General features: G+C 42.0%; 1 protein-coding gene across 1 annotated transcript; it reads left to right on the top strand.

Annotated features, from left to right (window-relative positions):
* The first annotated feature begins 3,710 nt into the window (after window positions 1-3,710).
* On the top strand, window positions 3,711-9,942 carry NUDT19 (nudix hydrolase 19). Its single transcript, XM_065416615.1, has 3 exons — window positions 3,711-4,418; window positions 6,342-6,549; window positions 7,823-9,942. The coding sequence occupies exons 1-3, from the start codon at window positions 3,711-3,713 to the stop codon at window positions 8,059-8,061; spliced, it is 1,155 nt and encodes a 384-aa protein (XP_065272687.1). The 3' UTR covers window positions 8,062-9,942.
* The last annotated feature ends 1,793 nt before the right edge of the window (window positions 9,943-11,735 follow it).

Below are 11,735 nucleotides of genomic sequence, written 5' to 3'. Positions count from 1 at the left end.
CTTTTATCTTCATTGGTTACTATATAGCCTCACACCTTATTTACTGCACACCATCCAAATTCTACAATGAATTAATTTCCTCATGGTGCTCATTACTGTAATACAGTATCTGAATGCCTCATAAACATTAAAGAATTTATATTCACAACATCCGTGGGAGCCAAGAGATTATTGTTATCCTCATTTTACAGATGGAGAAACTGAGAGTAAGAGTTGTGTCTGAGATCAGACAGAAAGTCAGTGTCAAGATGAGAATTCCGGATCTCCTGAATCCCAACCTTGTGCTCATTCCTCCAGATCTCATTGCCTTATTGCCTGTGGTACTAAGTAGCCCGAGCTCCATTGACTTCAGTTATAGTTGTGAGTGCTCAGTAGCATTTCTGAAAGTATCTCAAGCACCTAGAACAGGGGTCAGCAACGTTCGGCACGCGGCTCGCGAGGGTAAGCACCCCAGCGGGCCGGGCCACTTTATTTACCTGCTGACGCGGCAGGTTCGGCCGATCGCGGCCCCCACTCGCCGCGGTTCGCCATCCCGGGCCAATGGGACGGCGGGAAGCGGCGCGGGCCGAGGGATGTGCTGGCCGCAGCTTCCCGCTGCCATTGGCCCGGGACGGCGAACCGCGGCCAGTGGGGGCCGCGATCGGCCGAACCTGCCGCGTCAGCAGGTAAATAAACTGGCCCGGCCCGCTAGGGTGCTTACCCTGGCGAGCCGCGTGCCGAACGTTGCCGACCCCTGATCTAGAAAAATTAAGAACACATTTAGTGGCCACCTGTCAAAATTTGGTTTAAGTAACTTGTCCAGCATCATAAAGGAAATTTGTGGCAGAAGCAGGGAGAGAACTCAGTTCTTCTGTGTGTGTCATTAAACCAGCCTTAAACATAAACCCATCCTTTCTCTTCTTATCGTACTCATTCTTCAGACACTTTCAACTTCTAGAGCAAATGTGGCAGGATTCCTACAAAGAACAATATGCAACCATCCTGATTCATCTCCTGAGCACACTGAAACAGTAGGTTAACAATGAATGAGTAGCCCCCTTTTATAGATAGCATACCTAAGGACAAACATACAGCAGGTTCTTTCTGAAAGGCAGCATGGCTATGTGGATGAGAGTCATACCAACAATCTGCTATATTAGACATCTATATTCTACTCCCAGCTTCTGTGAATGCTCAGTGTGGCATAAGCCTACACTGGTCCACAGGCTGACTGAGGGGAACCAGACTTGACTCTCTCTCTCTCCCACTGCTACAAAGTTGCTCACAGCAGCTGGGTTGAATTTCTGCACCCTGGGGTTCCCAGTATGATGCAGCTATTGTAGCTGTGTAGTCTGGGCTTACAATGTTCAGGGTTTTTGGCATGCTGACAAAATGAAATTCTAAAAACATAAGACACAGTAAGGAAATAGTGATTTTCAACAGCTTATAACTGCCAAATCTGAATACAATTTCATGAGATGAACAAAAAGCACCTCTCTGGTCCCTGGGCTTTTCCCTTGTCAAAGATCAAAACCATGTTGCAAACAATGGAGGTAGTAGAGCTTCTCAGAAAAAGGCAAGTATCACCAAGGAAAAATATTTGCTTGTCTAAATGTAGGCATCACTGTTAGTTCCTCCTATAATTATGTTACATACAAAAATTGTGAAACGAATGTTAACGTTGTGAAGTCAAGCACTCAAAAGATAGGAAATGCCAGTAATTAACTGAATGAACCAGGGTTCTAGAAAAATAGTCTGTGATCAAGTAATTAAAGATTACGCCATTATGCATATACACAAAGGGGCCAAATTAAAGTTCCACGGGCAACCTTAATTCTGATATTTCCTAACTTTTGAATGCTTGATTTTGGAAGCTTTACTTTCTTTTAACCTCATTTTTAAAAAAAATATAATTTCTTTGGGCTTGATGTACATTTTCTGTAGAGTATCTGATCCACTCAAATAATCTCTTATATTTTACCATTTAAACATTGTTTATCTTGCCTTACTTCTTCCAGAGGTCTGCATGCTTTGTGGGTATCTAGTATGCTTCAGTAGCCTCCAAGCTGATGGTCTTAACTAAAGTCTTCTTTTTATTTTATTCCTCTGGCTCTCTCTTCTAGAGAGTTTAGTGTCACAAAGCTAGTGAAGAGGATACTGGAGAGGATGCTTGGAGTGCACTTTCACTTCTGCTGCTTCATGTATCTGGAACTCTCCTAACACCCTGGCTCAGAGCCAGGGAGCCACTTCTCTTTAAATCTCTTTTTAAAACCTTACTCTTTTTTTAGCTGAGGACTGACTTCTCTCAACATGTTTTGTGTTAACGTATTAAGGAAGTTTTTTTACAAATAAAATGTATTGCATGGCCTGCAGCCATGTTACTTTGTGCTGTGCTCTTGTAAATAATAAACTCACAAGTTAGGCAGCACTGGACTACTTCAGAACTTATGAAAAACCTACAAGGAACTCCAAGCTGCATCAGAAGGTAGCATTAGTAATTTAGTACTCTCTGAAACAGTATTGAAACAATATTCTAGCATTGTATATGGCACTCTTCAGATGAAATGTAAAACCTCAGTCCTGATCACTTCTGTTTATTAAAGATCCCACAGTATTATTTTGTGTGTGTGCAAAAGTAGGAAACAGGATATTAACAATGGCTACGTTTCAAATTGTGTAATTACATCCCATCTCTCTAAATCCTCCCTGCAGTTCTATAAATATTTTTCACTTTCTGTTAACAGATGCAGTTTCATCCTTGAAATGGCTGTATTTCAATGGAAGATGTGATTCCTGTGGATAGTTTATGTTTCACTGTGACATAGTGGAGAAAGTTTGTGTAACCTGACTTCCAGCTACTGGAGTTAGGGAGGTCAGGAGCAAATAATAATTAAGAAGAAATAGGGCCACCCAGAGCTCAAGGTCTTCACATCCACTTGTTATTGGGATATATTTTCTATTAAATCGTTGGTTTTCTTACTGTAATCATGGTGGTTTAAAATCTCAAGAAATGCAGACTTTTTTTTTCATTTCATTGCACCAATTAACCATACAAGCTTCACTGACATTGACTCTCATGTACCACTGTGCATTCCTAAGCTTCTGCACACGGAGACTAGACTACTTGCCTGCCTAAATGTTTGCCCTATAGGGGTTCCTCATTGTCAGTTTCTGATATGCCTTCATCACGCTGATGGGTTTTCTCTTTGGGGATTATATTCGTGTGTGTTGGAATTTAATTGTTTTTAACACAGGCATTGTTACTGATCTACTCACTGTCTATTAAGCCAGGTTTCAGAGTGGTAGCTTTGTTAGTCTGTATCAGCTGTTTGAAATGGGCCACCCTGATTACCACTACAAAAGTGATTTTTTCTCCTGTTGATAATAGCCCACTTCCACTTTAATTGAACTGTCTCATTAAAACTGACCACCCACTTGGTAAGGCAACTCTCATCTTTTCATGTACTGTGTGTATATATATATATGGCTACTGTATATTCCACTCCATGCATCTGATGAAGTGGGCTGTAGCCCACGAAAGCTTATGCCCAAATAAATTTGTTAGTCTCTAAGGTGCCACAAGTACTTCTCCTTGTTTTTGTCCATTAAGCAGCATGCTTAAGCCTCACAGGTGCAGTGGCTCCTCCCAGGGGCTGGGGGCGATGGAGCCGGGGTGGGTGGTACACGAGGAGAGCGGCTAGGCCACCACGTTTGCTGTCCTTCATGCCGTTATGAACCCGCGACTGCGGCATTGGCGAGAGGCGGCTACGCTGCTGCTGGCGGCCGGGAGCGGGTCACCGGCCCGGGCGGTGCGGTCTCCGCTACGCCCTTTTGACTACGAGATGCTGCTGCTGCAGCGGAGCCCTCGGAGCAGCTTCCTGCCCAGCGCCCACGTCTTCCCGGGCGGCCTGCTGGAGGCAGCCGACTTCTCCGCTGACTGGCTGGGGCTGCTGCCCGCTTTACCCCGCTGCGGGCTGGGCTCTGTGCGGCCGTCGCCGCCGGGCGGTAACCGAGCTCCGGTCTTCGCCACCGACCGGGCTGGCCTTGGCTCGCCGCTGCCGGGGGACGTGGCCTTCCGCATCTGCGCCATCCGGGAGACCTTCGAAGAGGCGGGCATCCTGCTGCTGGTGTCGGGCCCCGGCCCCGCCTCTGATCCCGGCCCGGCCCGCTTGCTGCCTCAGCACCACCTGCCGCCGGGCCCGGAGCTCGCCGAGTGGCGGCGACGGGTGCAGCAGGACCCGGCCTGCTTCCTGCAGCTCTGCCGCTACCTGCGCTGCGTCCCCAACATTTGGGCGCTGCATGAGTGGGGCAACTGGCTGACTCCGGTGCCCAGGGCTGGCCGGGGTGACCGGCGCTACGACACTGCCTTCTACCTGTGCTGCCTTGACGAGCGGCCTCTGCACACGTCGCAGGACGAGCAGGAGGTGACAGGCTTCCATGTAGGTTTCATCAACACAAACACCTTATATTTTCCCCTGTACTTCCCTTACATCCCATGGAAACTATAGGCAGGGCCCAGGAGGGGCCATGCCTATGCAACACTCATTTCCTTACCCCCCACGCCTTCATATCTCCAACATAGTGCTGGTCAAGTAGGTGATTATGTAGATGTACTTCCTATAGACGTCCTTGTACATCTTGTAACCTGCACCCTTGTGCAGCACCATTTGGAGTTGATCTGCCAGATGTCCATACACCTACTGACATTCTGAAACCTATTATATATTACATATTTTGTACAAGGTAGGAGGTGATTGAATTTTAGATGATTAACCCATATACACCCACATGCCATGTGACTAGTAGGAGATATTAGACTTCCAGAGGATAAATACATCAACCACAGAAGACCATCAAAAGGTGACCCGCTTCTAGATCACTGTATACTGGTGGCCCTAGTCCCTTGTTGGGGATAGACAGTCAGCCATGTCCATGTTAGGTTTCTGTCCCTTTCTTCAGGGCTCTGTTTACTGTCTTCACAAAGAGAGAAACTTTTTTGCATGCTTTTCTAACACAAATAACACTCTGATAGGCGTTCAGACTGGGGTCTTCAGCTCTTGGTAGCTACTCGGTAGGGCCCTTTCCAACCCCAGGGGGCTCAAGAACTGCCTGCCACCTCCTGCTCTGTTCACTGGATGGTTAGTTAATCCTACCCTTTTATGGAACTGAGTTCTTTATATTGTCCAGCTGAGAGTGTGGGCCAGTCATGAGGTGCTAATCAGCTGCTTCAGTTTCTTCCTAGAATCTGTCTCTGGGATTTTCTCTGGGGTGGGGGGTTGGCTGCTCCCTGAACTATTAAATGGGTAGATCCTCCTGTTACAATCACCTATCATACACCCACGTTATGCAGTATTAGTGGGATGTGACCCTTGATAGTCTATATGCTTGGGGATACTCGGGGGTGGTCTCAAGACAGAGATGGTTGTCTAATAACTGTGGTCCCTTGTACAAGTTCACTACAATTTTTTGACACTACCAATGTTTCTTGGAGAGTATTTGTCTCTGATAGAAACTACATACCGTGAAACACAATCCAAAGTTTAAAACATCAGAGAACTTGTTTTGAACAAGTTAATATTTGATGATAAATATTTGTTTACTTTTTACCAATATATCAGAAATGTATTGTGGATGTCATTCACAAGAACATGGAGGGAAAGGTGTTTCAGTAAAGGCCCATACACCATAGTCTTGATACATGAAACCAACATTTAGGTAATAATGGAAGAATTCCGTGCATATAGACAATACAACTGACATGAAGTTAACACTCTGTATCTGGTTTTTCTAATTTCTGAAAACTGCATACTCTCCTTGGCTAAGAAGCAAGTGCTCCGAGGTAAATTTCCACTTAATAATGAAGGCATTTGTAGCAATTCTGTAGCTGAATTTGCTTTGAGTTTTGTATTATTCAATGGAAGTCTTTATCATACCCTGAAAGCAGAGTTAATATCCCCTTTTAAAAACATCATTGAAGTCCAAATTTGGCACACCTACGTGTAATCCTCAAGTGTCTTATGAATTTAAAAAAATCAACATTTTTGCAGAAGAAATATTTTAAAATGCTACCATTTTGAAACTGTGTGTTATGTGTGTGGGGTTTTTTTGGTGTGTGTATAACTCACCAGTACAGTTCCATTTCAATCTAAATCTGCGGGCAACACACTGAAAATTTTACCTCTTTTTGGAATCCAGAACGCTAATAGGGTAAACTGTTCAGATAAGATGTTGTCCATCCCAGGGTTCACACAAGGCCTTCTTTGCCACTGCTAAGGGTTTCAGTAAGGTTTAAGCAATTGATAGAATTTCACCAAAAGAGCTCAAGAAGAAAATATTATTTCATGTTTGTCTTCCTTTTACAGTGGTCAACCCCTCCAGAAGCTATTGAACTCTTTAAGGCTCAAGAAATATGGTTTGCTCCACCTCAGTTCTATGAATTATGTAGGCTGTGCAACTTTACTTCACTTTGTGACCTGCATAGGTTTGGTTCTGACCGTGCTTTAGAAGGGTGTGAACGTTGGATGCCCGTTACTTTGGCTGCTTCAGATGGCTACATTCAGCTGTTACCAGGTAAATTAACCAAGTGAAAGAGCTTTTATTACTGTGAAAGAGCATTGGAAGGGATATAAACCCTCGAGCTTTGGGGCCAACTGACTACTAGGGAGCCAGAAAAAAGTTTCCTTGAGAGTAGATTATCCCATAATTGCCTATTGCAGGGTTTCTTCCTCTGAAGTAGTTGATATTGGCCATTCTTAGGATACTGGACTAGACAGACCACTGGTCTGATCAGTATGGTAATTTCTACATTTAATCAGATTGTCAATAAGTGTTAACTCTCATACAGGGTATTGTGGGGGTCATTAATATTTTAATTTGTCATACTTTTCATGCTGAAGGATACGATTATTTTATTTGTTTTTCATTTTTGTCTGCAGGATGAGTTAGAGCCCCATCCTACTGGCCTTATTTGGGCAATGGATCTGATCCTGCACTCCTTGCTAAGCAAGAGTCACAAACATTGCAGTACCCTGAGTGATTATTAGCTAGTCCATCTTTTTAATATCTTTATTTCTTGCTGCTACCTGCCTATGTAAACATTTGAGTTTTTACCTTCTTTCCTCTCCTGTTGCTTTTTTTTTTTCTTCTTCAAAAGGGCATAAATTGTATCTTTATGTTGCTATTTTCTGCTTCTTATATCTTTTTGGCTTTTTCTGGTCACCTTCTCTCTAATTTTCTTATTTATTACAGTTGGTCTTTCTTCTGCCTCCTAATTTCCTTTCTGTATTTTCATCATATTACACTTGCTCTCCATAAAAGGCTGGACAAGATCCTTCCACCAAGATCAGTTTTTAAACAAAACTGGGTAATCTGATCTGCTTTCTGTTCTTAGTCTGCTGCAACTTCTTGTGTAAAGTGGGAAAGTCACTTAATTTCTGCCTCATTTGTCCCTCTATAATATCTAATTACTTATGTCAAGGATGCACTGAGACCATATTCATTAGTGTACATGAGGTTCTTGGATATTTCTTTATTTGTATGTAATAAAAAAATAAATTCATTTTAGTATCTGGAAAAGCTGCCTTAGAACTTGAATGTTCCATTAGATTCCAGGTTTATTGCAACATCTGGAACCTGCAGTATTGCATCCCTGGTGGCTATTATGGAATTTCATGGCCATCTTGAAATTTGGGAAAGATTGGAAGCAATTTTCTTTTAAATCTGATTGTACTCTGAACTCCATTCCCACACATTTTCAAATACTGATAATAAAGTACCTTGTATCCTAAAAATTGCTAGATCACTGAAAAATAAAATTATTGAATTAAAACTTAATATTTTTCAGGAGATGAGCTGTATCCGAAAGATCCAGATTATACAGGAGAAAAGAAACTTTTTTTGTCAACAGATAAGAAGGTTGAAGAGCTAATGAAAGAAGACAGTAAGCTTCACCGAGTTGTAATACAAAACCTTAACAATCTTACTGTCCATGTTAATATCCAACCAAAATATAAACACATCAATCCACTAAAGATGGACTCTAATATAGTGGGAAGCAATGCAGATTGCAATAGCAGACTATAATATGCCATCTCTTTTAAATTCAGTATGTATCAAATTTTATATATTTTTATTTTAGTGCAGTTAGTCCTTTGTGACAGGTGCTAAGTGGTTAGCCCTGGAGGCTTAAGTCTTCATTTGCGAAAGAACAGGTTAGGTACATCATGGGCATCAACAGTACAAGCTTCTTTATGTTGCCATGCCAGTGTATCTCAAACAAGATCAGGAGAGGCTACTTTGGGTAAGAGGAGGGTTCAGACTTCATATATATTTAATGCTTTGAAACTGAACAAATGTGCCAGTTGTGATGTGGACACATGCCCACTGAGAACTTGATGTAAACTACCAACTTAATTCATGTTGTTCACCAAAGAGCCATTATATGGTAATGATATTTGGCCATTGCCAATTTATGTAATAAAAGTGACTAGTCTGTAACCCATGTCCCTTGAACAATTCAGTTCCCTTTTCTCATTGAGTACTGAAATATTCTTGTCATGCTCAGAATTTAGCTAGCTCTTCTATTTTGCTTCCAAAAGATATCTTTTAGATGACACTATGTTAATGTGTCTAGAAATGTAATTGAAGGAGTTTTCCATTGTATGACTGCATTTCCTACTCTCATCTTTGGGAATCTCAACATGTGTTCATTAAGTTAATTTATTTGCCAACATTATTTTGTTTTTAATTGTTTAACAAATGTTTATTTTCAGTAGTTTTATTTGTATTACTTAAGGTGTACTGAGGGTTGAGAGATTTATTCCCTTTAAAATTTAAGTTTATTTCCAAATTAAGAACGAACTATCAAAGGACTGGTTTGACAGCAGTCATTCCCTTTATTTAGTACCATATTTACTTTAAGTGAAAGATTTCAACAACTTAAAAGATGAAAATACTGTTTACTGTATAGTTCTGAGAATACAGAAATTAATGTTACTGCATATATCAGTATGAACAACTGAAGAGGAAAATGTAGAGCCCTGAAAACATTACTGTCCTACCTCAAACATCCCACATTTGCTCCTTGACTATTATACTGGTGGTATCTTGCCTTGCTATCTTTGTCTCATGGTGTGGGAATACAGCTCACACAGCTCCCAAACTGTTGTTCATCTCTGCTACTTTTCTTTTACAAGTGGAGTTTTCAGAGCAAGACCCAGTGATATGAGATCTACATAAAGGTGCTCCATGTTGTACATAGAAGGGAGAAGAGAGGATAATTAGGGGCTAGACCCTAGGTAGTAGAGCTCGCCAGGTAACAACAGTTCCATTTCATGACAACTTTTGAGGTTTCAAATTTTGGTTTTGTTCTGCATTGGAACAAAACTAAAACTTTTTGAACAATTTCACAAACAGAATTGTTGAAACATCCATTTTCAGATCAAAAAGCTCAGATTTTCAAATTGTAAGTGACTGGGGAGTCCACCCGGGATCTCTGAGACCTTACCATCAAACTTAATCAAAATCAATAAATCTCTGTGAAACAGCATATATTGACAAAAAAAAGTTGAAACCACCTCTGCTAGACAACAAAAAGACGACAAGAAGAAGAAGGAAAAAGTGGCAATTGGGAGATTTTGTGGGTTAGTATCTCATGTTATTTCAGCTCTTAACCACTGCAGTATTAGGAGAATGAGGGGTACAACATGCTTCTGTTCTGTTGTTTGCGTACGTGGTCACTTAAATGCCCCAGCTTGAGCTTGTTTTTTAAACTTTTGTTTAGCCACTAAAAATGGCAAAAGTCTTCATAGCTAAATTTTCAGGCAGTGAACTAATAGCTGTTTGTTTTTACTAGCATTACATTGAAAATATATCTGTAAAATAATGCAAAAATGCTGAAATGGTTAATTTTTATTACTTAGTTGTGTTACATATAGACTACAAATAAACCTAAGTAAATAGCAGATGTCCATTTATCTAGCTGGTATTGCCTGGCAGTTTGTCATATAGGCATTGCAGTAAAAGTGACTTTTAAGGATAGGGTAAGGGCTTTATGGACTAGTTTGGGGACTGAGATCTGTGCACATAAGTTGGCATGAAAGAAGCAGACTGTCAGAGGGTGACACTGGCTCTTTAAGAGGAAGCAGGACCACTGCACCTCTGTTGGGCTTAAAACAGGGCAGCTTGGGCCCTAGAGAGGGAGAGACCTTGTGAATGAGGATTGTGTTAGAGCACAGACTGATTCAGTCAGGAAAAAGGCTGGTGAGAGCTGCCAGAGACCAGGGGGACTATGGAAGGTCCTGGAAGGAAGCTGGGATTGATTCCTGGGAGAAGGCTGGAGAGCAGCAAGAGATTGTTGCTTGCTGCCTTCAAAGCTGGAGACTTGAAGCTCAGGGCTGGAGAACAGTGGAGGGGCTTACCTGTTGACACTCCACATTGGAGTACTGGACTCAGGGAAATAATGAGAGAGGCAGAAGGAGTGAGGGATACTCTCTTGCTGAGGATGATCTCCCAGTAGAGAGGCAGTAGGAAGAGAGGTGTTCTACTGTAGCTGGAAGGGCTGGGGTGGCTGTCCCGGCAGCGGGATAGAAGAGAACTGAGAAGGAGCCTAGGAGTGGTGGAAGATACTGGAGAATGGTATGGGAAGGACTCTCAGCAGAGAGGCTGGTTGGGTGTGCCTGCTGGGAAGAGTGGGGTTTTAAGGACTATTCACTGTGTGTGGGAAGTGAACTATGTTTAATACATAAGAACAGAAGAATGACTATACTGGGTCAGACCAAAGGTCCATCCAGCCCAGTATCCTGTCTACCCATAGTGGCCAATGCCAGGTGCCCCAGAGGGAGTGAATCTAACAGGTAATGATCAAGCGATCTCTCTCCTGCCATCCATCTCCACCCTCTGACAAACAGAGGCTAGGGACACCATTCCTTACCCATCCTGGCTAATAGCCATTAATGGACTTAACCTCCATGAATGTATCTAGTTCTCTTTTAAACCCTGTTATAGTCCTGGCCTTCAGAACCTCCTCAGGCAAGGAGTTCTATAGGGTGACTGTGCGCTGTGTGCAGAAGAACTTCCTTTTATTTCTTTTAAACCTGCTGCCCATTAATTTCATTTGGTGGCCCCTAGTTCTTATATTATGGGAACAAGTAAATAACTTTTCCTTATTCACTTTCTCCACACCACTCATGATTTTATATACCTCTATCATATCCCCCCTTAGTCTCCTCTTTTCCAAGCTGAAAAGTCCTACCTTCTTTAATCTCTCCCATATGGGACCTGTTCCAAACCCCTAATCATTTTAGTTGCCCTTCTCTGAACCTTTTCTAATGCAGGTATAGCTTTTTTGAGATGAGACCACATCTCTATGCAGTATTCAAGATGTGGGAGTACCCATGGATTTATATAAGGGCAATAAGATATTCTCTGTCTTATTCTCTATCCCCTTTTTAATGATTCCTAACATCCTGTTAGCTTTTTTGACTGCTGTGAACGTCTTCAGAGAACTATCCACAATGACTCCAAGATCTCTTTCCTGATTAGTTGTAGCTAAATTAGCCCCCATCATATTGTATGTATAGTTGGGGTTATTTTTTCCAATGTGCATTATTTTACATTTATCCACATGAAATTTCATTTGCCATTTTGTTGCCCAATCACTTAATTTTGTGAGATCTTTTTGAAGTTCTTCACAGTCTGCTTTGGTCTTAACTATCTTGAGCAGTTTAGTATCGTCTGCAAACTTTGCCACCTCACTG

Source organism: Emys orbicularis, chromosome 14 (assembly GCF_028017835.1).
Source record: "Emys orbicularis isolate rEmyOrb1 chromosome 14, rEmyOrb1.hap1, whole genome shotgun sequence".
In the NCBI taxonomy this organism is placed as follows: Eukaryota; Metazoa; Chordata; order Testudines; family Emydidae; genus Emys; species Emys orbicularis.
The sequence above is the reverse complement of the archived record's forward strand: the minus strand, read 5'-3'. Positions and strand labels throughout refer to the sequence as shown.

Bases quoted from the DNA above. Each gene is read 5' to 3' on its own strand.
- NUDT19 (XM_065416615.1), top strand. From the start codon at position 3,711: ATGAACCCGCGACTGCGGCATTGGCGAGAGGCGGCTACGCTGCTGCTG. The intron at 4,419-6,341 runs GTAGGTTTCATC...TTCCTTTTACAG, and splicing joins AGGAGGTGACAGGCTTCCAT to TGGTCAACCCCTCCAGAAGC. The intron at 6,550-7,822 runs GTAAATTAACCA...AATATTTTTCAG, and splicing joins CTACATTCAGCTGTTACCAG to GAGATGAGCTGTATCCGAAA.